Source organism: Neoarius graeffei, chromosome 3, assembly GCF_027579695.1.
Source record: "Neoarius graeffei isolate fNeoGra1 chromosome 3, fNeoGra1.pri, whole genome shotgun sequence".
In the NCBI taxonomy this organism is placed as follows: domain Eukaryota; kingdom Metazoa; phylum Chordata; class Actinopteri; order Siluriformes; family Ariidae; genus Neoarius; species Neoarius graeffei.
The window spans coordinates 102,061,360-102,085,348 of NC_083571.1; the positions used below are offsets into that span (position 1 = coordinate 102,061,360).

General features: G+C 40.0%; 1 protein-coding gene across 1 annotated transcript in view; it reads right to left on the reverse strand.

Moving 5' to 3' along the window:
- LOC132882637 (phospholipase B1, membrane-associated-like) overlaps positions 1-7,174 on the reverse strand; it is an 89,544-nt gene extending 82,370 nt beyond the window's left edge. Inside the window, exons 1-3 of the mRNA XM_060915723.1 lie at positions 7,123-7,174; positions 5,083-5,132; positions 3,943-3,997 (exon numbers count right to left, since the gene is read on the reverse strand). Of these exons, the coding sequence (XP_060771706.1) occupies positions 3,943-3,997; positions 5,083-5,132; positions 7,123-7,174 (157 nt within the window). The remainder of the gene's footprint in view (positions 1-3,942; positions 3,998-5,082; positions 5,133-7,122) is intronic.
- Positions 7,175-23,989: the final 16,815 nt, after the last annotated feature.

The window sequence follows — 23,989 nt, forward strand, 5'->3', positions numbered from 1 at the left end:
CAGTTAATTCCATTGCTTATTATTTACAGGCCCCCGGGGCCATATTCTGAGTTTCTTTCTGAATTTGCAGATTTTATCTCAGATTTGGTTATTTCCTTAGACAAAGCTTTAGTTGTCGGAGATTTTAATATTCACTTCGATAACCCAGAAGACCCTTTAAAAACAGCGTTTGTGTCCATCTTAGATTCAGTCGGGATTAAGCAGAATGTCATAGGACCGACCCATAATGGTGGTCACACCCTTGATCTAATACTAACATTCAGATTAAACGTAGACAATATAGTCATACTTCCACAGTCTGAAGTTATCTCAGATCATTGTCTCATCTCATTCAAAATATGTCTGAGTAATAATATATGCACCTCACCACGCTACTGTATTAAACGTACTTTCACGTCAACTACTGCACAGAGCTTTATAAATGATCTCCCAGAGCTGTCAACTTTGATTGGGTCACTGTCAGCCCCTGCAGAACTTGATCAGGCAACTGAATGCTTAGAGTCAACATTCCGCCATACTTTAGATAATGTAGCTCCTCTAAAAAGGAAAATGGTCAGAGACAAAAAATTAGCACCCTGATGACACTCGCACATTAAAACAGACCACTCGAAAATTGGAACGTAAATGGCGTCAAACAAAATTGGTAGTGTTCAAATTAGCTTGGAAGGAGAGCTTCCTGAAGTATAGAAAAGCTCTTAGTGCTGCGAGATCAACATATTTCTCCTCCCTAATAGAAGATAACAAAAATAATCCTAGATTCCTATTTAATACTGTAGCAAAATTAACCAGGAATAAGTCCACTATCAACACATGCACACCTGCAGTATGTAGTAGCAACGACTTCATGAATTTTTTTAATGACAAAATTGAGAATATCCGACAAAAAATTCAAACTACTAATTTAAGGTTAGACAATGAAAGTGACCTTGTAGTTAACAATATAACTGTATCAGATCATCAGTTAGAATGTTTTACTCCCCTAAAAGAAACTGAATTACTTTCATTAATCTCTACATCAAAAGCCTCAACTTGCGTACTAGATCCCCTACTAGATCCCCTACTAGATCCCCTAGGATTTGGCTATGTACCCAAATCCTTTAAACTAGCAGTTATCAAACCCCTGATTAAAAAACCTGACCTTGATCCCTGTCAGCTGTCCAATTATCGGCCAATATCAAACCTCCCCTTTATCTCCAAGATCCTTGAAAAAGCTGTGGCACAGCAGTTATGCTCATATTTACATAGGAATAACATCCACGAAATGTATCAGTCAGGATTTAGACCTCATCATAGCACAGAGACAGCACTGGTTAAAGTAGTAAACGACCTACTGTTGGCGTCTGATCAGGGCTGTGTCTTGCTACTTGTGTTGCTTGACCTTAGTGCAGCATTTGATACCATTGATCATTCCATTCTTCTGGATAGACTAGAAAATGTTGTGGGAGTTAAGGGAATGGCCCTCTCCTGGCTCAGGTCTTATCTAACTGATCGTTATCAGTATGTTGATATAAATGGTGATATTTCTAGACGTACCGAGGTAAAGTGTGGAACACCAAAAGGTTCTGTCTTGGGTCCACTGCTTTTTTCTCTATATATGTTACCTCTGGGCGATATTATTTGTAAACATTGTATTAAACATTCGTAAACATTGTTATGCTGATGACACAATTGTATGTCTCTGCAAAACCTGATGAGAGACACCAGCTTAATAAAATTGAGGAATGTGTTAAGGACATTAGACACTGGATGCTTATAAATTTCCTTCTGCTTAACTCTGACAAGACTGAAGTACTTGTGCTAGGACCACATGAAGCTAGAAGTAAGTTTTCTGATTACACAGTAACTCTGGATGGCCTTTCTGTTTCTTCACGTGCAGCAGTAAAAGACCTCGGAGTGATTATTGACCCCAGTCTTTCATTCGAAACTCACATTGATAACATCACCCGGATAGCTTTCTTTCATCTCAGAAATATTGCAAAGATAAGAAATTTAATGTCATTGCATGATGCAGAAAAACTAGTCCATGCTTTCGTTACCTCCAGGTTGGATTATTGTAATGCCTTACTGTCTGGATGTTCCAATAAGTGCATAAACAAGCTCCAGTTAGTTCAAAATGCCGCAGCAAGAGTCCTTACTAGAACTAGAAAATATGACCACATCACGCCTGTCTTATCCACACTGCATTGGCTCCCAATCAAATTTCGTATTGATTATAAAATACTACTATTGACCTTTAAAGCACTAAATGGTCTCGCACCACAGTACCTGAGTGAACTTCTGCTCCTCTATGACCCGCCACGCCTACTTAGATCAAAAGGTGCAGGCTATCTGCTGGTACCTCGTATAGTGAAGGCTACATCAGGGGGCAGAGCCTTTTCTTACAAAGCCCCACTGTTATGGAACAGCCTTCCAAGTAATGTTCGGGAATCAGACACAGTCTCAGCATTTAAGTCTAGGCTGAAAACATATCTGTTTAGTCAAGCCTTTTGTTAATGGTGTTTATGAGGTAAAGGAGTAGATCTGGAGGGTCCTCAGACATAGAGTGTTTTGGTAAACTGGGATGTATGGATGCTGTCAGTCCCCACTCGCTTGCTCACTCGAGTTTGTTGACGGTATAGTGGCTGGCTGCTTTATGTTCCGGGGCTCCCTCATGCCTGTGTTACCTTCTGGCTCTCTCCTTTTAGTTATGCTGTCATAGTTAGTTGCCGGAGTCCCTGCTTGTACTCGGTGCAATATGTATACTGTTCCTACTTATTCAGGTGACATTGGGCATACCTAACCACCTGTGTTTTCTTTCTCTCCCCCCCCCCCCCCCACCCCAAATCTGTCCCTCTGAGTTACATGGAGTCAACAGGAAATCTTTTGGTGGAGACGGTGGGGACCTCGACTGGCTATCGTAGCCTGCAGGGAATCGGCCGTCAGACATTCTGTCGCATGTCCCAGACCCGGTGAAATGTAACTGAATTGTCTTGGCCAGGCCTAAGGGTCCCATCTGCATCTCATCATTGCTGAGGAGTGTGCTCCCATCACCCAATCAAGCATCCAGCCAGAGCAGGTCATGATATATTTTTTACCATATTAACATGCCATTGTGTGTTATGCCTGATGTAAAGACTCTCGTCTCTGCGAGCCTACCACACAGATTTAATACTTGTCATTTTTAGGGCATACCTAACAACGTGTTTTCTTCCCCCCCCCCCCCCCCCCCCCCCATCTGTCCCTCTGAGTTACATGTTGATCCTGGGATTGAGATGCTGGCCTCTTCTGCCCCTCGGACCTGCTTGATCCATCCTGGTGCCCTGTGTCTGGTCGGAGTTTTATTGCCCCACTCCTGTAAAGGACGGCCCCATGAGGACAGTTGAGGGTTATATCTGTTAAAACTGTTAATATTATAGTCAGGCTGTCTGTTGTTGCCCAAATGAGGATGGGTTCCCTTTTGAGTCTGGTTCCTCTCGAGGTTTCTTCCTCATGTCGTCTGAGGGAGTTTTTCCTTGCCACCGTCGCCACAGGCTTGCTCATTGGGGATAGATTAGGGATAAAATTAGCTCATGTTTTAAGTCGTTCAAATTCTGTAAAGCTGCTTTGCGACAATGTTTATTGTTAAAAGCACTGTACAAATAAATTTGATTTGATTTGATTTGATTTTGTTTCCCCTGTCCCAACATTTTTAGAATGTTTTTTGGAAGGCATCAAATTCCTTTTTTCCTTTTTTTCAAATACTTTTTTTTGACTGATTTTTTTTTTCATTTAAATTATGAAAATTACTACAAAATGTCAATTTTATGTGTTGTTTGTTGATGTATATTACTTTCATCAGTAGGCGTTGTATTAAAAAGTGCGAAAAGAGAGTTTGCTTGTTTAAATATGTTGAGAAACATCTACAATTTCCATGGGATGTACTTATTTTTTTCATATGACTATATAAGATTAGAAGGGAGTTACCTGAGGAAGGTTTGTGTTTGCCAGCTGGAGTGCCAGAACAAGGCCAGGAGAGTCTCTGACAGGCAGATAGCAAGAAATGATGAGGACCTTTACAGCACAACTTACGGTATAGCATATTCATATACAGTAGTTACATAAGGGACCTTACTGAAATGCTTAAAGCTAGACGGCTTTTTGATTTCATAAAATCGGTGAAATTTAGTTCCCTCTGAAATTTAGTCATTGTGATATATGTTTATTTCTGTAATATCTAAAAAAAAAACCCCCAAAAAACAACAGGCCATTCTGTGGCTGAGAAGTTATTTAATTTGAGGGGATTCCCTAACAAATAATGTGCATGAAATCGCTTGCTTTGCACAATCAAGCAGACAGAGGAAGTCCGCGTGCATATGTGCAGGTTTACCTTCTTCTTCTTCTTTTCATTCTTCTTTTAGGTTTTACGGCAGCTGGTAACCAGTGTTGCATTACTGCCATCTACAGGTTTACCTTGACCATGCACTGACAGTTCCATCATTCTGTCACTAAACGAACAGCTGATCACACCAAGGTGCTCGCTGACCACCAATATTTATTAGTTTGGTCCTGCATTTCCTTTCCTTCTCAACATAACGTCTTTTCTTCTCACTTTCCGTTACTATAGTCGGTTTTTCACGTTTCATTCGCACACTCACATCCTCCATTTTTCTCTCCTGTTTCAAATTTCTATCCCACAATGCCTTGCGCAAACGGGGAAAGCCCACCATGTGATGCATGACATAGTATCTTGAATTGGGTCATGGTGAAGCAGGAAAAAATAGCAGCGAATTTAGGGCCACGTGGCCTTAAATTCATTAATTGTTCTATTTAAAAAAATAATAAAATTGGAAGTTTGTGATTCGAATTCAGTAGCTTTCGGTCCACTAAACAAAAATAATTGGGTGTCAGGGAAAATTCTTTTTATGACCTAAACTTGAAAAATCTGAAAGGCAGTCTACCTTTAACTAATGGTAGTTTTGCAGTGTAATGACTTTTGCAGCCTCCAGAACATTAACACAGAACCTTAACAAATGACCTGCCACTGTCCACTTCATTTAATATGTCCAGAACCAAATTTTGCAACTGTATGTTTTAAAGGAGGCATATCTCTCTTCTGTAACTCACCTTATTGGATTTCTCAAGACTCTGATGTAAAGTGCGGCCAAACACTGACCCTGAGGATGCAAACAACCAAACAGGCCTCAGTCAATATGATTTCTTTTATATGATTTGAGTAAATTACCAAGTTTAAGATTAGGTCTGGGGTGGGCTTGGTGTTAGTTAGACATCAAACTCATCCATATGATTTCATATACAGTAAATGTATTAGGCGTCCAGGTTTATAATTAATTATATTCTACAGCAAAGACTGCAAATACTACATTTATGGCATTATGACTGAGCATTTTATGATTTCTGACGGTAAGACAACCTGCTATTCTGCGATAGTGAAGGTCGGACTTATCTACAGGACGCTGATAAAGAATGCCATTCAACTTTCATTCTGCCCCATCAGATATGCTCTCGAGACATAATGACTGAAACGCAAGTGGGGTTTGAAATGAGATCTGATTTCAAGTCACTGATTTCATTTGATGGTTAATGACTTGATACTTTTTCCAAACTTTCCAATTTGGAAAAATAATCGGTAGAACCAGTATCTCATTTTAACAATACAAAGGTGTCCCTGAATATTTAAGGAATTCGTTTAATTGTTGGTTCTAATCTTGCAATTTTTAAAGTAATTTATGATGTGGAGATGATTTTTCTGTTCTTGCACAGTTATGTACAAGACAATGATAACGGATCAGCTCTTTGAGCTCATTATCATTTCTCATCAGATATGAACTCAAAGATGCAGAGCATGCATTTTGTAATATCCAATTTTCATATCACACTATTTGCTGAATTACAGTTGACCAAAGTTTATCTCATCTCATTATCTCTAGCCGCTTTATCCTGTTCTACAGGGTCACAGGCAAGCTGGAGCCTATCCCAGCTGACTATGGGCGAAAGGCGGGGTACACCCTGGACAAGTCGCCAGGTCATCACAGGGCCGACACATAGACACAGACAACCATTCACACTCACATTCACACCTACGGTCAATTTAGAGTCACCAGTTAACCTAACCTGCATGTCTTTGGACTGTGGGGGAAACCGGAGCACCCGGAGGAAACCCACGCGGACACGGGGAGAACATGCAAACTCCGCACAGAAAGGCCCTCGCCGGCCACGGGGCTCGAACCCGGACCTTCTTGCTGTGAGGCGACAGCGCTAACCACTACACCACCGTGCCGCCACCAAAGTTTATGATTTTTCACTATACTGCTTCAAAACCTCTTTATCTGTGGTCATTATTTGAGGAAAGCCTTTTAACCATAAATGTCTCATTCAGAATTCAGTTCAATGAGTCATCGTTAGATACCAATCCAGCCAGGCTTTTTCAATAGTTTGTGCTTGTGAAGAGTTAATATAATCACTTGGCTTACTCAGTAATAATTAACAAGTTATGCTGTCTTTATACACTTTATAATTTTACAATTGGAAAAAAATGGAAATAATTCATCCAGTGTGTTCAAATGCACTCCAGTACTATGATAAAGGACAGTCTACATACATTACATTCAGTAATCACATTTGTACACTTGTTCTGCAAACCACCATTTGAAGAAAGCTGTTGCTCAATTATTGGGTTTAAATTCAAGGTTTAGGTTAGATTAGCTTTAGATTTCTTGAAATCTTAAACCAGTTTTGATCTATTGCATCATATTATAACGCCCCGTTTATGTGCAAACTGGTAACTGTAAAAATAGCAAAAATAGTGTATATCTCATGATTTTAACATAAATACGTCACACAACTGCTGAGTCCTCTCTGAGAAATATACTGATTAAAAATAATTTAGCCAAGTAGATATTAAAAAACCCCAAGAAGTTAAAATACTAAAGAACTTACTGAAGTTTGCATGAAGATGAAGAGCAAAAGCACAAGAGCAATCTCAACAGAGAAACATCAGATGTTTGCAAACTCTTACTTTTTTTTGGTAAAATACACAAAACATAATTCTTCTTTATTCATTTTAAATTCCCACCAACTCTAAAAAAATAAATAAAATAAAACAGTGTTTTGAAGTTAGAAGAATGATCTAAAAAATACACCAACCTGAGAGTAAGGACAGGAAAAAGAACATCCTATATGTGCCCATAATCTTCATATTAGCCATTGGAAAAGCTGGAGATTTAGTGAGGGAAAGAACTTCACACACATGTGCACCTTTATACCCTTAATGGTCTTTTATGTTCATTTATAGTCCTCTAAGATGTGATTGACAGCTGGATTTCTTATCAGTATAGGATTTCAGGAGTATTGAGGAGGAGGGGCTTGATCACCCAAAGTTAGAGCAAAGCTCAGCAATGGCTAATACCAGGAGGGGAAAGGAGTGTATTACATGTAATCTCATTGTACTCTCATCTAGTTCATGGCTCACTGTAATGATACTTTTTTTTTAAATATAATTATAATATAATATAATAATATAATACACTTTTGCTTGATAAAAGAGATACAAATCAATTTCAGAGTAAAAATATATATAATGCATCAACCCCAGAAGACTGTAAGCCAATGTGTGACCTTTAAATAATTCAATTTCAAAATCAAATAAAAAATGCTGAATGTCTACACTTCAGGTGCCAAATGTTTTAATTAGTGTCAGAAATGTTTGAACTCCCAGGGCCAGTTTATCAGGTATCTTCAGTTTTAAATGTTTCAAAGCTATTGGCATTTCACAGCGTCCAACCTGCAGAAAAAGATCAACCTATATTCAATTTCAACCTATATTCCTAAAACATCAACCTATATTTAGTTGAATACAATACAAAGACAAGATATTTAATGTTCAAACTGATAATCGTTATTGTTCTTTTTGTAAATATACATTCATTCTGAATTTGATGCCTGGAACACATTCGAAAAAAGTTAGGACAGGGGCAACAAAAGACTGGGAAAGTTGTGGAATGCTCAAAAACACCAGTTTGGAACATTACACAGGTAAGCAGGTTAACTGATAATTGGAAAGGCTCAGTCGTTTGCAAGTAAAGATGGGGTGAGGTTCAGCACTTTGTGAAAAACTGTGTGGGAAAACAGTCCAACAGTTTAAAAACGTTTCTCAGCGTACAGTTGTATAAGGAACTTAGGGTTTTCACCATTGACAGTCTATAATATCAAAAGATTCAGAGAATCCAGAGAAATCTCTGCACATAAGGGGCAAGGCCAAAAACTAATACTGAATACCCTTGACCTTTGATCACTCAGGCGGCACTTAAAAACCAACATAACTGTATAAAGGACATTACTACATGGGTTCAGGAACACTTCAGAAAACTGTTGTCAGTAAACACGGTTTGTTGCGGCATTTACTATGCAAAATGAAAGCCAAATATCAATAACATCCAGAAACACTGCTGAATTCTCAGGGCCCAAGAGATAGACTGACACAAAGTGGAAAAATGTGCTGTGGTCTGACAAGTCCACATTTTGAACTGTTTGTTTCAAAACTTGCACATCTGTAAAGGCACCATTAATGCTAAAAGGTACTGTAATGGAAACTTCTAATAAACACTTCAGAATGCTTAGCAGTTGTCTTTTCAGTTATTTATTATAGTAGATCATATAAAACAGAGATATAAAATAGGAAAGGGAAAAAAGAAGAAGAAGAAGAAGAAGAAGAAGAGAAGAAGAAAAGAAGAGAAGACAAAACTTCAGTGATGCCGAGAGTACACACACTCTGAGTTGTGTTTTAGTGGCTGTTATCTATTATACTCTAAAGGCATTCACTTACTGCTCGCGTCTTCACGTGATTGGCTCGAGATTTTCTATGAAGCTTTGTTAAAGCATGCACCTGGCATGCTCTGGGATGTGCAGGAACTCAGACACCCTGCTTATCACCAGCCAAGGCCACAGAAAGACGATTACAGCATGTGGAAAAACAACTCTTCTCAGTACACTAGGCCACTTGAACTTAACACACAGAAACACAGAGAATAGGAATGTTCATTCACTGAATTTCCTTCACATTTCCCCCTTTTTATCCTACAGGATAATAATTGCTAAAGGAAAGAAATGTACACAATTTCAGTGGTAAGAGTTCTCGGAGAGATTCGACTTAACACGTCATTGAGTGTACAGGGATAATGCTAAGGCTGTTTTGTAAGACATAGACATCTTAAGTTAATGCTAGCAAGCTATATACATAGATCAGGAAACAATAGAACAGAAAAGCAACCACAAATGAGAGTGTTTTAAGCTAGGGCTAATTTCATATCAGCTGTGCTGATGTCGTCAAACGGTGGGTTATAGTCTTCGTGTGGGTTTGGAGGCCAGTCAGGCAAGTCTTCTAGGTCTATTTTCACCATCTGGTAACCAATATTTGTCAGCTGCCTCTGAACCTCTCTACCCCGTTCCTACGACGGGCCAGTTGTTCACACAGAACAAAGGGAGCAAGATTCAATTCTTTCCCAGTTACAAATCGCTGAACGTGAATCCGTCAAAACATGCACCCGTACTTCCCTCGCTCACGTAGGTGAGCCATTACCCAGTCGTCACTTAGGTGGATTTTCTCTTGCACAACCCAATAAACTACTCGTGGTTTATTGTCTCAAATTTGTGTTTTATCCGTTTCTGCAAACATATTGATGGTACCACAGCTTAGCAGTCCTCCTGGGCTCGGACAAACTTCTGTCCATCTCTTATATCAGTCTTCCTTGACTGGGACAATCTCTGTCCATCTCTTATATCAATCTTCATTGACTAGGACAAATCTCTGTCCGTCTCTTGTATCAGTCTTTAAATACTGTTTCCACTAATTTCTTTACACAAAAATGCAAAGTTATCACTTACTGGTTCGGTGAGCCCTGATGGTCTGGTCTCTCATCCGAGTTCTCAGCTCCACACCGTGGCCTTGGGAGTGTCCCGTCGTCCGAGGATCAGACGCGTAAGGCCCACCCAAGGACGCCAAATTGTAATGGAAACTTCTAATAAACAGTTCAGAACACTTAGCAGTTGTCTTTTCAGTTATTTATTATAGTAGATCATATAAAACAGAGATATAAAATAGGAAAGGGAAAAAAAGAAGAAGAGAAGAAGAAAAGAAGAAGAAGAAGAAGAAGAAGAAAAGAAGCAGAAAAAACTTCAGTGATGCTGAGAGTACACACACTCTGAGTTGTGTTTTAGTGGCTGTTATCTATTATACTCTAAAGGCATTCGCTTACTGCTCGCATCTTCACGTGATTGGCTCGAGATTTTCTATGAAGCTTTGTTAAAGCGTGCACCTGGCATGCTCTGGGATGTGCAGGAACTCAGACACCCTGCTTATCACCAGCCAAGGCCACAGAAAGGCGATTACAGCATGTGGAAAAACAACTCTTCTCAGTGCACTAGGCCACTTGAGCTCAACACACAGAAACACAGAAAATAGGAATGTTCATTCACTAAATTTCCTTCACAGTACATACAGGTATTGGAGCAAAAATGCTACTAGCTAGATGATGCCTTTTTCAAGGACATCCTTGTTTATTCCAGCAGGACAATGCCAAGCCACATTCTGCATGTATTACAGCAGCGTGGTTTCATAGTAAAAGAGTGCAGGTGCTAAATTGGCCTGCCTGACTCCCACTGAAAATATATGGTGCATTATGAAGTGCCAAATGCCACAATGGAGACCCCAGATTGTTAGTCAACTGAAGTCATACAGTATATCAAGCGAGAATGGGAAAGAATTGTACATTCAGAACTTCAACAATTAGTGTCCTCAGTTCCCAAAAGCTTACTGAGTGTTGTTAAAGGTGTCATTCCACGACAAACCGTTTAATACTTGCTCTTTTTGAAATACCATAGGTCACTCCGAGTTGCATATGCATGCTGCACGTGAAAATGTTCTTCTACCCCCATTCCCTGTATTAGCCTATGAAAGAAAATAGACGGAAAAACGAGTGAATCAGAAAAAGCCCTACGAACTTACGTCACTTCGAAAATTAGTAGTCATGGCCTTGTTCATAACCCACTGGAGGGAGCGTCACAGTGCTGTTAGCCAATCAGAAGCGATATGTTTACATGTCATGAATATTCATGAATAAGAGCTGAAATCCTGTCGTTCTCTCCCCACCCACTCCTCCGCCAAACTAGAACAGCCTGAAACAGGAGCACCACAGCATTTTTTTCACCAAAACCGGCTCACAGGGCATTCATTCATACTAGAGACCACCGCACAATTAATGAAAAAACGATGCAATGACACCTTTAAACTAAAAGGTGATGTAACACAGTGGTAAACACACCCCTGTCTCAACTTTTTTGGAATGTGCTGCAGGTATCAATTTCATCATTCAGAATGAGTTTATATTTACACAAAACAATAAAGTTTATCAGATTGAACATTAAATATCTTGTCTTTCTATTGGATTGAATTGAAAATAGATCAAAAAGATTCACCAATTATTGCATTGTTTTTTTATTTGTTTTACACAACGTCCAAACTTTTTTGGAATCAGGGTCATATAGGAACATGAGATACCTAGAGAATGAACCTAGGAAGCTCCTGCAAACCCGATAGCATTTAACAGAATTGTTAAAAAATGCATTCCTAAGAAATAGAACATTTTTAATTAGTTGTGTCAATGTTAGACACTGAAAAAGGTCATTTGTAAAGTAATTACTCAAGTAGTTTTTTCAACCAAGCAACTTATTTACATTTATTTGAGTAATTCTTAATTGCTACTATTACTCAATTGAATTATTACTACAATAGCCACATTTTTACTCCAATTATTGTTTTGTACTCTTTCCATCACTGGCTAATTCATGGACTGAGAAACACAGAGATAAAATGTACCAAAACTAGAAGGTATAACAGACAGACAGATGAGTGAGCTTTACAAAGAGAAAGATCAGGCTGTAACATAAGCTAAGCTAAGATAGCCTTTATTGTCATTGCACAGTCACCCATACAACGAAATTGACATGCCACAACTGAAGGTGTATTAAAAACACATAAGAATAAGAACATACATAAAAACAAGAACACAAAAACAAAAAAAGTGCAAATAAAGTGCAAATCATCTCAGCTAGTCACTGTGAGCAGGCCTAGTGCTTAGTGTGTCTGCCTCTCAACTAGGAAATCGTGAGTTCTACTCACGGTCGGGTCATACCAACCATCATAAAAATGGTACCTACTGCCATCTGGCAAGGCATGCTGCAATACGGATGTGAGTAGGGAAGTCAAACTCTTACGGTTACCCCCACACTGTAACCCTAGCTGTATAGGCGAGAGGCCGAGGGCTATGGAAACAGAGATCGGCGCCGCACCCATGCGCCTCAAAAGAACTGGTTAGTACTGGGACAGGAGACTGCCTGGGAAGACCAGATCCTGGTGTGGAAGGGACTTTGACTTTGACTTGTCTCAGCTAACATGTCCTTTGAGAGACAGAGCAACACAAAGAACAGAGAACAAATAAACAGATAAAAAGAAGATTGAATGCCAAACTTTGAGGAAGCTAAAGATAAAGTAAAAGATAAAGTGATGTATGGAGGTGGGTTAGCATTAAACACACTGATATTTGCACAATGACAACTCACTATTCTGTGATAATGAAGTCTGTAAGACAGCAATAAAGGATGTTATCGTACATCTTTACGCCCTTAATCATTCTTATCATACAGGATGAGAAAGATTGACACAGAAGACACAATTCAGAGACTAAAAGTCTACAACTTTTGCTGAAAGGACAAGAGTATATGTTTGTCTGCCTGTGTGTCATCACTTTGAGCAAATAAAAAAAATATGTTGATACTGCTGGAAATCTTCACCTACATTAATATTAAACCAGACTAATAAAGTCTCAGAAGACCAGCTATATTACTCTAACAACGTTGATCAATTAACTTGTTCTAGAAAACCAGAAAATTGCTGAGTAAAAGGTCATAATGTGCCAACCAATATGGGCCTGTTGTGAGCTAGTGATCGAGTGGCAAGAAAGGCTGTACAGCTTGTGGAACCTTCAGGTCATCACTGTGGATATTTATTGCAAGCATGAGTTCTGGCTATCCAAAATCCAGGTCTTATGCATCAATGGGTAGGACTTTTTAGAATCTCTGAGGGCGTGAAGAATCCACCATCCAAATGAGAATGGTGATAGTATCGTTCAGTCACAATACACTTCAGTAGCAGTGAGTAAATGAGCTACAACTTTATAGAAGGAGGTCAAGCAGCCAAGTGAGGTCAGTTCAGTGGCTTCTGACATTAGCTAAAGTTTGGCTTGCAAAGTGTGGTGAACAGGAAGAAGCAATCAGCTATAGTGATCTGAAAATACAAGCTTAGGCTATGTCCACATTATTACATTTTAGTTTTAAAAAGCGGGGGGCACAGTGGTGTAGTGGTTAGCACTGCTGCCTCACAGCAAGAAGGTTCTGGGTTCAAGCCCAGTGGCCAATGGGGGTCTTTCTGTGTGGAGTTTGCATGTACTCCCCGTGTCTGTGTGGGTTTCCTCCGGGTGCTCTGGTTTCCCCTACAGTCCAAAGACATGCAGGTTAGGTGAATTGGTGGCTCAAAGTTGACCGTAGGTGTGAATGTGAGATTGTGAGGGTGAATGGTTGTTTGTCTCTGTGTCAGCCCTGCAGTGATCTGGCGACTTGTCCAGGGTGTACCCCGCCTCTCGCCCATAGTCAGCTGGGATAGGCTCCAGCTTGCCCGTGACCCTGCACAGGATAAGCGGTTATGATTAATGGATGGATGGATGGAGTTTTAAAAAGCATCATTTTTGCAAAATTTATGCCTGGCATCCATAATACTTCAGAGTTTTTGAGCCCTTAAAATGGAGACTTTTGGAAATGCTGCTGGCCCCTTTTTTATTTGAAAAATCTGGGGTTCCATTTTTAGTCTGGATGGACAGAAACGAAGACTTTTGGAAACAATGGTGCAGACATCCCTGTTTGCTTTTTAATTGGGTTTTATCAGTCATGACATTCTTTCCTAATTCATCACGCTTCTATCACGTAACCGTTTTCTGGAAGAAAACAAACCAGGGTGCATTATACCAACATGCACATGCCCAGTGTATGTGAATGCTCAGGTGATATGCATTTTCAGATGTTTTAGTATTGACAGAGGCTATTTCTGGACAGTGATCATTTTTGTTTTAAAACACCGCAAGAAGGTTCTGGGTTCGAGCCCAGCAGCTGACAGGGGCCTTTCTGTGTGGAGTCTGCATGTTCTCCCCGTTTCTGTATGGGTTTCCTCTGGGTACTCCGGTTCCCCTCACAGTTCAAAGACATGTAGTTAGGTTAACATGGGACGGCCTTGGGCTGTAGCATAGCTGGGTCCTGTAGCATAGCTGCTCACTGCTCTGGGTATGTGTGTGTGCTTATTCTTCTTCTTAAAACATTAATGTGGACGTAGCCTCAGACTCAAAGGGGTGGGGAACAGGAGGCTTGGTGTTGGGGTCTTTTGGGAGTTTACTCTTGGAGATGCAAATGTCTGTCACATTTGCAGATAGATGAGATGACAGCAACCTTCTACAGTGGTACTTGAAATTTTGTTAACCCTTTAGAATTTTCTATAATTCTGCATAAATATGACCTAAAACATCATCAGATTTTCACACAAGTCCTAAAAGTGGATAAAGAGAACCCAGTTAAACAAATGAGACAAAAATATTATACTTGGTCATTTATTTATTGAGGAAAATGATCCAATATTACATATCTGTGAGTGGCAAAAGTATGTGAACCTCTAGGAGTAGCAGTTAATTTGAAGGTGAAATTAGAGTCAGGTGTTTTCAATCAATAGGATGACAATCAGGTGTGAGTGGGTACCCTGTTTTATTTAAAGAATAGGAATCTATCAAAGTCTGAACTTCACAACACATGTTTGTGGAAGTGTATCATGGCACAAACAAAGGAGGTTTCTGAGGACCTCAGAAAAAGCGTTGTTGATGCTCATCAGGCTGGAAAAGGTTACAAAACCATCTCTAAAGAGTTTGGACTCTACCAATCCACAGTCAGACAGATTGTGTACAAATGGAGGAAATTCAAGCCCATTGTTACCCTCCCCAGGAGTGGTCGGCCAACAAAGATCACTCCAAGAGCAAGACGTGTAATAGTCGGCGAGGTCACAAAGGACCCCAGGGTAACTTCTAAGCAACTGAAGGCCTCTCTCACATCGGCTAATGTTAATGTTCATGAGTCCACCATCAGGAGAACACTGAACAACAATGGTGTGCATGGCAGGGTTGCAAGGAGAAAGCCACTGCTCTCCAAAAAGAACATTGCTGCTCGTCTGCAGTTTGCTAAAGATCACATGGACAAGCCAGAAGGCTATTGGAAAAATGTTTTGTTGATGGATGAGACCAAAATAGAACCTTATCCCATCTGTGAAACATGGTGGTGGTAGTATCATGGTTTGGGCCTGTTTTGCTGCATTTGGGCCAGGATGGCTTGCCATCATTGATGGAACAATGAATTCTGAATTATACCAGCAAATTCTAAAGGAAAATATCAGGACATCTGTCCATGAACTGAATCTCAAGAGAAGGTGGGTCATGCAGCAAGACAATGACCCTAAGCACACAAGTCGTTCTACCAAAGAATGGTTAAAGAAGAATAAAGTTAATGTTTTGGAATGGCCAAGTCAAAGTTCTGACCTTAATCCAATCGAGATGTTGTGAAAGGACCTGAATTGAGCAGTTCATGTGAGGAAACCCACCAACATCCCAGAGGTGAAGCTGTTCTGTATGGAGGAATGGACTAAAATTCCTCCAAGCCGGTGTGCAGGACTGATCAACAGTTACCGGAAACGTTTAGTTGCAGTTATTGCTGCACAAGGGGGTCACACCAGATACTGAAAGCAAAGGTTCACATACTTTTGCCACTCTCAGATATGTAATATTGGATCGTTTTCCTCAATAAATAAATGACCAAGTATAATATTTTTGTCTCATTTGTTTAACTGGGTTCTCTTTATATACTTTTAGGAGTTGTGTGAAAATCTGATCATGTTTTAGATCATATTTGTGCAGAAATATAGAAAATTCTAAAGGGTTCATTCACAAACTTTCAAGCACCACTGTACATGTTGCTCTGAACTGATGGCGGTCTTGATTACATTGCTAACTACTAGTGGTTTAGCTATTGTGTTTGAGAAGCAGCTACTGTTAAATGGCCTTTGTTGCTGAAGTGAATGACCAGACAACATGTATTCTTTTCCAGTAGTTTAGACAGTATAATGGCCTTGCTATATTTACACAACTGAAGTATAGACTGTTTATTGGTATGCCATGCAGTCACTGTTTTGTGTACCTTGATTATCTTTTGATAACATATGCTTGCACTAATAGATGGGGAAGGAAGCTTAGTTTCAGTAGTCATTAGGGTACAGGAAAGCTTCCCTGTGATTGCACAAGTCCTTGAACTGGCAAGGCCATGCCTTACTTATCTGGCTTTGAAGGTCAGATAGTGAGGTATTTGTAAGTGTCTTGGGGCTTCTGCTTCACTCTTCATCATAATACATGGCTATTCCAATTCTGATGCCTTATTATGATATCCCTGCACCAAGGATGCCTGTAGCTGAGAGCTATGAGGGTCCAGACAGAAGAATCAGAGTAGACAACAGCTAACCTCTTCAAGATTAATGCAATGGTGAGGCAAAGTGTGTAGTGCAGTAGAACTGATTACAGAGTGGACAGAGGCATCAACAAGTGGCTTCAAGGTTATGTCAGAAGCATTTATGCATAACATGTACGGTACATGATAAATGTCCACACCCCAAAATATTGGTTAACTGCTAGCAGTCTCCAAGCTGGTGATGGACAGGGCTGGTGTATAGTTGTGGTACACTGGGACAGCTGCTGCCAAATTACTGCCATTGTGAGTTTACTCATTCAACCAATCCAGTTTGCCATCAGCCAGACCTCATGGATGGGCAGGACAATCCAGGGAGTGCAAGCTACCTAGCAGCATTATATAAAGAACTGAAGGCCAAAAGAAAAGTATGGCTTTTGGAGAAAAGTGCCATGGAGATGCAGTTCTTGTGTAAAGATCTCATTCTAGTCACCTATCATCTCAGGTTTTGGGTTTCTGTCAGCTTTGTGCATTTTTCATGGCTGGTTTATCGGTATGCTGTTATTAAAGTGCAAACATGATTTACATTTACCTTGCTGGATAAATCAGTTTTCCCTTTTTATATCCAATTCCACGGTTTATTCATATCTATCATTTAATAATCAGTTCCATCCTATATAAATAACCCATATAACATCTATTTTCATATTATTAATGTTATATTATATAAAAATCGTTTCATGTATTTTTGTCCTACATTCATCTCATGCTGTTGTGTATTTGCACTTCTTGCATGTGTTGCACTATGGTCCTGGAGAAACATCATTTTGTTCCATTGTATAACAGCTATATAGAGGAATAACAAAGCCACTTGACTTGATTTATTGTCTCATCTCATCTCATTATCTGTAGCCGCTTTATCCTGTTCTACAGGGTCGCAGGCAAGCTGGAGCCTATCCCAGCTGACTACGGGCGAAAGGCGGGGTACACCCTGGACAAGTCGCCAGGTCATCACAGGGCCGACATTGATTTATTGTATCAGATATTATAATAATCACAGTTTTGATGGAATGTAAAGTTAGCAATGCAGATAATGATAATGATAACTCAGCGTTCAAAATATTTATCAAATGCGCAGTTCGAAATCAGCAAATTTCCCTGTAAACCTTGCTATTAATATTTTCTCATATGCTGAGCTATGAAGTCACAATGAGCTACTACACCAGGTGTATATAGTTGAATGTTGATCTGCAGTAAATAATTATATTGTACACTCCAATATAATGATTATTAAAGTTGAATGAAATAGGATTATTGAAACTCAAATTATTCTTGAAAAATAATGTGGACAAACTATATAATTTTACCCAATATATACAACACAATATATGCATCACAGTTAGTAAGGAAAAAACTCATAATAGGACTGAGTGTATTATTAGTGACTAAAACAATACTGCTGAGTGAGTATTATATTCAGCGCTGTCTAATCATGTTTATTGCTCAGTGTCCTTTTCACTCTTGCAGATAAGCAGTTAACGAATCACAATAGCAAGTGTAGATATGCATTTTAGCTGAGGATGCAGAGATCTCAGAGTCCTGAAATTACTATGAGTCACTACATGTAGACCTCTGCAACTGACAGTTTTTCCAGTTTTATCTTTTACAGTGAATGAAGTAAAAAGAAGGAAAGCTGGCGGTGTTTCTAATAAGGAGTAGAAGATGGCAAACAATTCAGCATAACAAACAAAAAAAAATGTTAGAAGCCCATAAACACTTTTGATTTGGATATGGATTTAAAGGTCCTTTTATTCAGCGTCTATGAGTACCTCACTGTGTGTTGTTTAAAATGTTTTTTTTTAAATACCCTTTTACATCTCTAGCCAATGTATTTTTTCTTATTATTTAAGCTACATTCAGATTTTATTGGAAAATTGAGGCACTACATAAATAAAGTATAAAGTTTATTATTACAGAAAAACTGCATGAGGACAATTAGTCTGCTTCATTTAAAAAAAAACTATTCTTCCTTTCTACACAAATTATGGCATTGGGAACAAATGTGAATGCTTGTGTTTTATAGGTGCAAAGTGCACACTCACTCACACAGACAACACATTCACTAAATGGCCAAAAGTACTTTATTTAGACACCTGATCATTGAACATCCCATTCCAGAACCCATCCATTATCTGTAGCCGCTTATCGTGTACAGGGTTGCAGGCAAGCTGGAGCCTATCCCAGCTGACTATGGGCGAGAGGCGGGGTACACCCTGGACAAGTCGCCAGGTCATTGCAGGGCTAACACATAGAGACAAACAACCATTCAGACTCACATTCTATTCCAAAAACATGGACATTAATTACATTAATATTAACAGGCTCCACTCTTCTGGGAAGACTTTCTATGTGATTTTGGAACATGGCTATGGAGATTTAACATGCTCAATCAGTCACAAGAGCACAAAAGGCAGGAACTGATGTCCAATCTGGTTTTATGTTGGTGTTCCACTTCATCCCAAAGGTGTTCAGTGGGGTTGAGGTCAGAGCAGGCCACCCAAATATTTCCACTCCAATCATAGCAAACCTTGTCTTGAAGGACCTTACATTGAGCACAGGGGCAGTGTCATGCTAGGTATGGGCTAGATCCCTCAGTTTCAATTAAAGTAAATAATTATACCACATGCAAAGACATTCTAAACAGTTGTGTTTTTCCAACTTTGTGGCAACAGTTTGGGGAAGAAACACACACACACACACACACACACACACACACTGTATGTGTGTATATATATATATATATATATATATATATATATATATATAAAATGGCCATGTGTCCACATACCTTTGGCCATGTAGCATATTTAAGTACTTGTATTCCTGAAGACTGACTCTTTTGTGGTTGCGCCACAAAAAGAATTACAGCCATAGTTGTCTGGTTTGTGTCGTGTGTTTCCTTCTGACATGTTGTCTGTAAACAAAAGGTGATGGCTTACTGCACAGTTTATGGTGGTTTAGCCCCCAGTGTATTAGCCCATTCATAAGGTGTTTTAGCCCCATCATTGAACTGAACGAAGCTTAATCATAATTTTGCACCCTAAGACACCATTAACAGTAATTTGTTGGTTTTTAGGGTTAAGGATCAGAAATTATGTAGCCCGCAGCCATATACTGATTGGCGGTCATTTTGCCATGACCACTAACATGCTGAATGTCTTACATTCTTCAAGTGGTAATTATTACCGGTGAACCATAATATAGTTTTAGAATTACGATTGCATCTTTACAATGTCCTCTGAGACCACTCTGTTGAGCTAGCATGTATTTAAACATGCAAACTTTTGATTTGATTCAACTAGCTAGTCAGAGGGGTGAAAACACATGAAGATGTGGCTAAAACACAAAGCTGGGGCTAATGTACTTGAAGATGGGACTAAAACACGAAGATGTGGCTAAAACATGTGAAGCTGGGGCTAATATACTTGATGGGGCTAAAACACAAGATGGGGCTAAAACACATGAAGATGGGGCAAATATACTTGAAGATGGGGCTAAAAATAAAGCTGGTGCTAAAACACTTGAAGGTGGGGATAAACAAAGCTGGGGCTAAAACACGAAGATGGGTCTAAACAAAGCTGGTGCTAAAAACAAAGCTGGTGCTAAAACACTTGAAGGTGGGGCTAAAACACGAAGATGGGGCGAATATATTTGAAGATGTGGCTAAAACAGATGAAGATGGGGCGAATACAGTGGGGCAAAAAAGTATTTAGTCAGTCACCAATTGTGCAAGTTCTCCCACTTAAAAAGATGAGAGGCCTGTAATTTTCATCATAGGTATACCTCAACTATGAGAGACAAAATGAGAAAAAAAAATCCAGAAAAATCACATTGTCTGATTTTTAAAGAATTTATTTGCAAATTATGGTGGAAAATAAGTATTTGGTCAATAACAAAAGTTCATCTCAGTACTTTGTTATATACCCTTTGTTGGCAATGACAGAGGTCAAACGTTTTCTGTAAGTCTTCACAAGGTTTTCACACACTGTTGCTGGTATTTTGGCCCATTCCTCCATGCAGATCTCCTCTAGAGCAGTGATGTTTTGGGGCTGTCGCTGGGCAACACGGACTTTCAACTCCCTACAAAGATTTTCTATGGGGTTGAGATCTGGAGACTGGCTAGGCCACTCCAGGACCTTGAAATACTTCTTACGAAGTCACTCCTTCGTTGCCCGGGCGGTGTGTTTGGGATCATTGTCATGCTGAAAGACCCAGCCACGTTTCTTCTTCAATGCCCTTGCTGATGGAAGGAGGTTTTCACTCAAAATCTCACGATACATGGCCCCATTCATTCTTTCCTTTACACGGATCAGTCGTCCTGGTCCCTTTGCAGAAAAACAGCCCCAAAGCATGATGTTTCCACCCCCATGCTTCACAGTAGGTATGGTGTTCTTTGGGTGCAACTCAGCATTCTTTCTCCTCCAAACATGACAAGTTGAGTTTTTACCAAAAAGTTCTAGTTTGGTTTCATCTGATGTTCTCCCAATCCTCTTCTGGATCATCCAAATACTCTCTAGCAAACTTCAGATGGGCCTGGACATGTACTGGCTTAAGCAGGGGGACACGTCTGGCGCTGCAGGATTTAAGTCCCTGGTGGCATAGTGTGTTACTGATGGTAGCCTTTGTTACTTTGGTCCCAGCTCTCTGCAGGTCATTCACTAGGTCCCCCCATGTGGTTCTGGGATTTTTGCTCACCGTTCTTGTGATCATTTTGACCCCACGGGGTGAGATCTTGTGTGGAGCCCCAGATCAAGGGAGATTATCAGTAGTCTTGTATGTCTTCCATTTTCTAATAATTGCTCCCACAGTTGATTTCTTCACACCAAGCTGCCTACCTATTGCAGATTCAGTCTTCCCAGCCTGGTGCAGGTCTACAATTTTGTTTCTGGTGTCCTTTGACAGCTCTTTGGTCTTGGCCATAGTGGAGTTTGGAGTGTGACTGTTTGAGGTTGTGGACAGGTGTCTTTTATACTGATAACGAGTTCAAACAGGTGCCATTAATACAGGTAACGAGTGGAGGACAGAGGAGCCTCTTAAAGAAGTAGTTACAGGTCTGTGAGAGCCAGAAATCTTGCTTGTTTGTAGGTGACCAAATACTTATTTTACTGAGGAATTTACCAATTAATTCATTAAAAATCCTACAATGTGATTTCCTGGATTCTTTCCCCCCATTCTGTCTCTCATAGTTGAAGTGTACCTATGATGAAAATTACAGGCCTCTCTCATCTTTTTAAGTGGGAGAACTTGCACAATTGGTGGCTGACTAAATACTTTTTTGCCCCACTGTATATTTGAAGATGTGGCTAAAGCACATGAAGATGGGGCGAATATACTTGAAGATGTGGCTAAACATAAAGCTGGTGCTAAAAGACGAAGCTGGGGCTAAAACACTTGAAGATGGGGCTAATATACTTGAAGATGTGGCTAAAACACTTGAAGATGGGGCTAAACATAAAGCTGGGGCTAAAACACTTGAAGACGGGGCTAATATACTTGAAGATGGGGCTAATATACTTGAAGATGGGGCTAAAACACTTGAAGACGGGGCTAATATACTTGAAGATGGGGCTAAAACACCTGAAGATGGGGCTAAACATAAAGCTGGGGCTAAAACACTTGAAGACGGGGCTAATATACTTGAAGATGGGGCTAAAACACTTGAAGACAGGGCTAATATACTTGAAGATGGGGCTAAAACATTTGAAGATGGGGCTAAACATAAAGCTGGGGCTAAAACACTTGAAGACGGGGCTAATATACTTGAAGATGGGGCTAAAACACCTGAAGATGGGGCTAAAACACTTGAAGATGGGGCTAATATACTTGAAGATGGGGCTAAAACACTTGAAGACGGGGCTAATATACCTGAAGATGGGGCTAAAACACCTGAATATGGGGCTAAACATAAAGATGGGGCTAAAACACTTGAAGACGGGGCTAATATACTTGAAGATGGGGCTAATATACTTGAAGATGGGGCTAAAACACCTGAAGATGGGGCTAAACATAAAGCTGGTGCTAAAACACTTGAAGACGGGGCTAATATACTTGAAGATGGGGCTAAAACACCTGAAGATGGGGCTAAAACACTTGAAGATGGGGCTAATATACTTGAAGATGGGGCTAAAACACTTGAAGACGGGGCTAATATACTTGAAGATGGGGCTAAAACACTTGAAGACGGGGCTAATATACTTGAAGATGGGGCTAAAACACTTGAAGACGGGGCTAATATACTTGAAGATGGGGCTAATATACTTGAAGATGGGGCTAAAACACCTGAAGATGGGGCTACACATAAAGCTGGTGCTAAAACACTTGCAGACGGGGCTAATATACTTGAAGACGGGGCTAAAACACTTGAAGACGGGGCTAATGTACTTGAAGATGGGGCTAAAACACCTGAATATGGGGCTAAACATAAAGATGGGGCTAAAACACTTGAAGACGGGGCTAATATACTTGAAGACGGGGCTAATATACTTGAAGATGGGGCTAAAACACCTGAAGATGGGGCTAAACATAAAGCTGGCGCTAAAACACTTGAAGACGGGGCTAATATACTTGAAGATGGGGCTAAAACACCTGAAGATGGGGCTAATATACTTGAAGATGGGGCTAAAACACCTGAAGATGGGGCTAAACATAAAGCTGGGGCTAAAACACTTGAAGACGGGGCTAATATACTTGAAGATGGGGCTAAAACACCTGAAGATGGGGCTAAAATACCTGAAGATGGGGCTAAAACACTTGAAGATGGGGCTAATATACTTGAAGATGGGGCTAAAACACCTGAAGATGGGGCTAAACATAAAGCTGGGGCTAAAACACCTGAAGATGGGGCTAAAACACTTGAAGATGGGGCTAATATACTTGAAGATGGGGCTAAAACACCTGAAGATGGGGCTAAACATAAAGCTGGGGCTAAAACACTTGAAGAAGGGGCTAATATACTTGAAGATGGGGCTAAAACACCTGAAGATGGGGCTAATATACTTGAAGATGGGGCTAAAACACTTGAAGACGGGGTTAATATACTTGAAGATGGGGCTAAAACACCTGAAGATGGGGCTAAAACACTTGAAGATGGGGCTAATATACTTGAAGATGGGACTAAAACACTTGAAGATGGGGCTAATATACTTGAAGATGGGGCTAAAACACCTGAATATGGGGCTAAACATAAAGATGGGGCTAAAACACTTGAAGACGGGGCTAATATACTTGAAGATGGGGCTAATATACTTGAAGATGGGTCTAAAACACCTGAAGATGGGGCTAAACATAAAGCTGGTGCTAAAACACTTGAAGACGGGGCTAATATACTTGAAGATGGGGCTAGAACACCTGAAGATGGGGC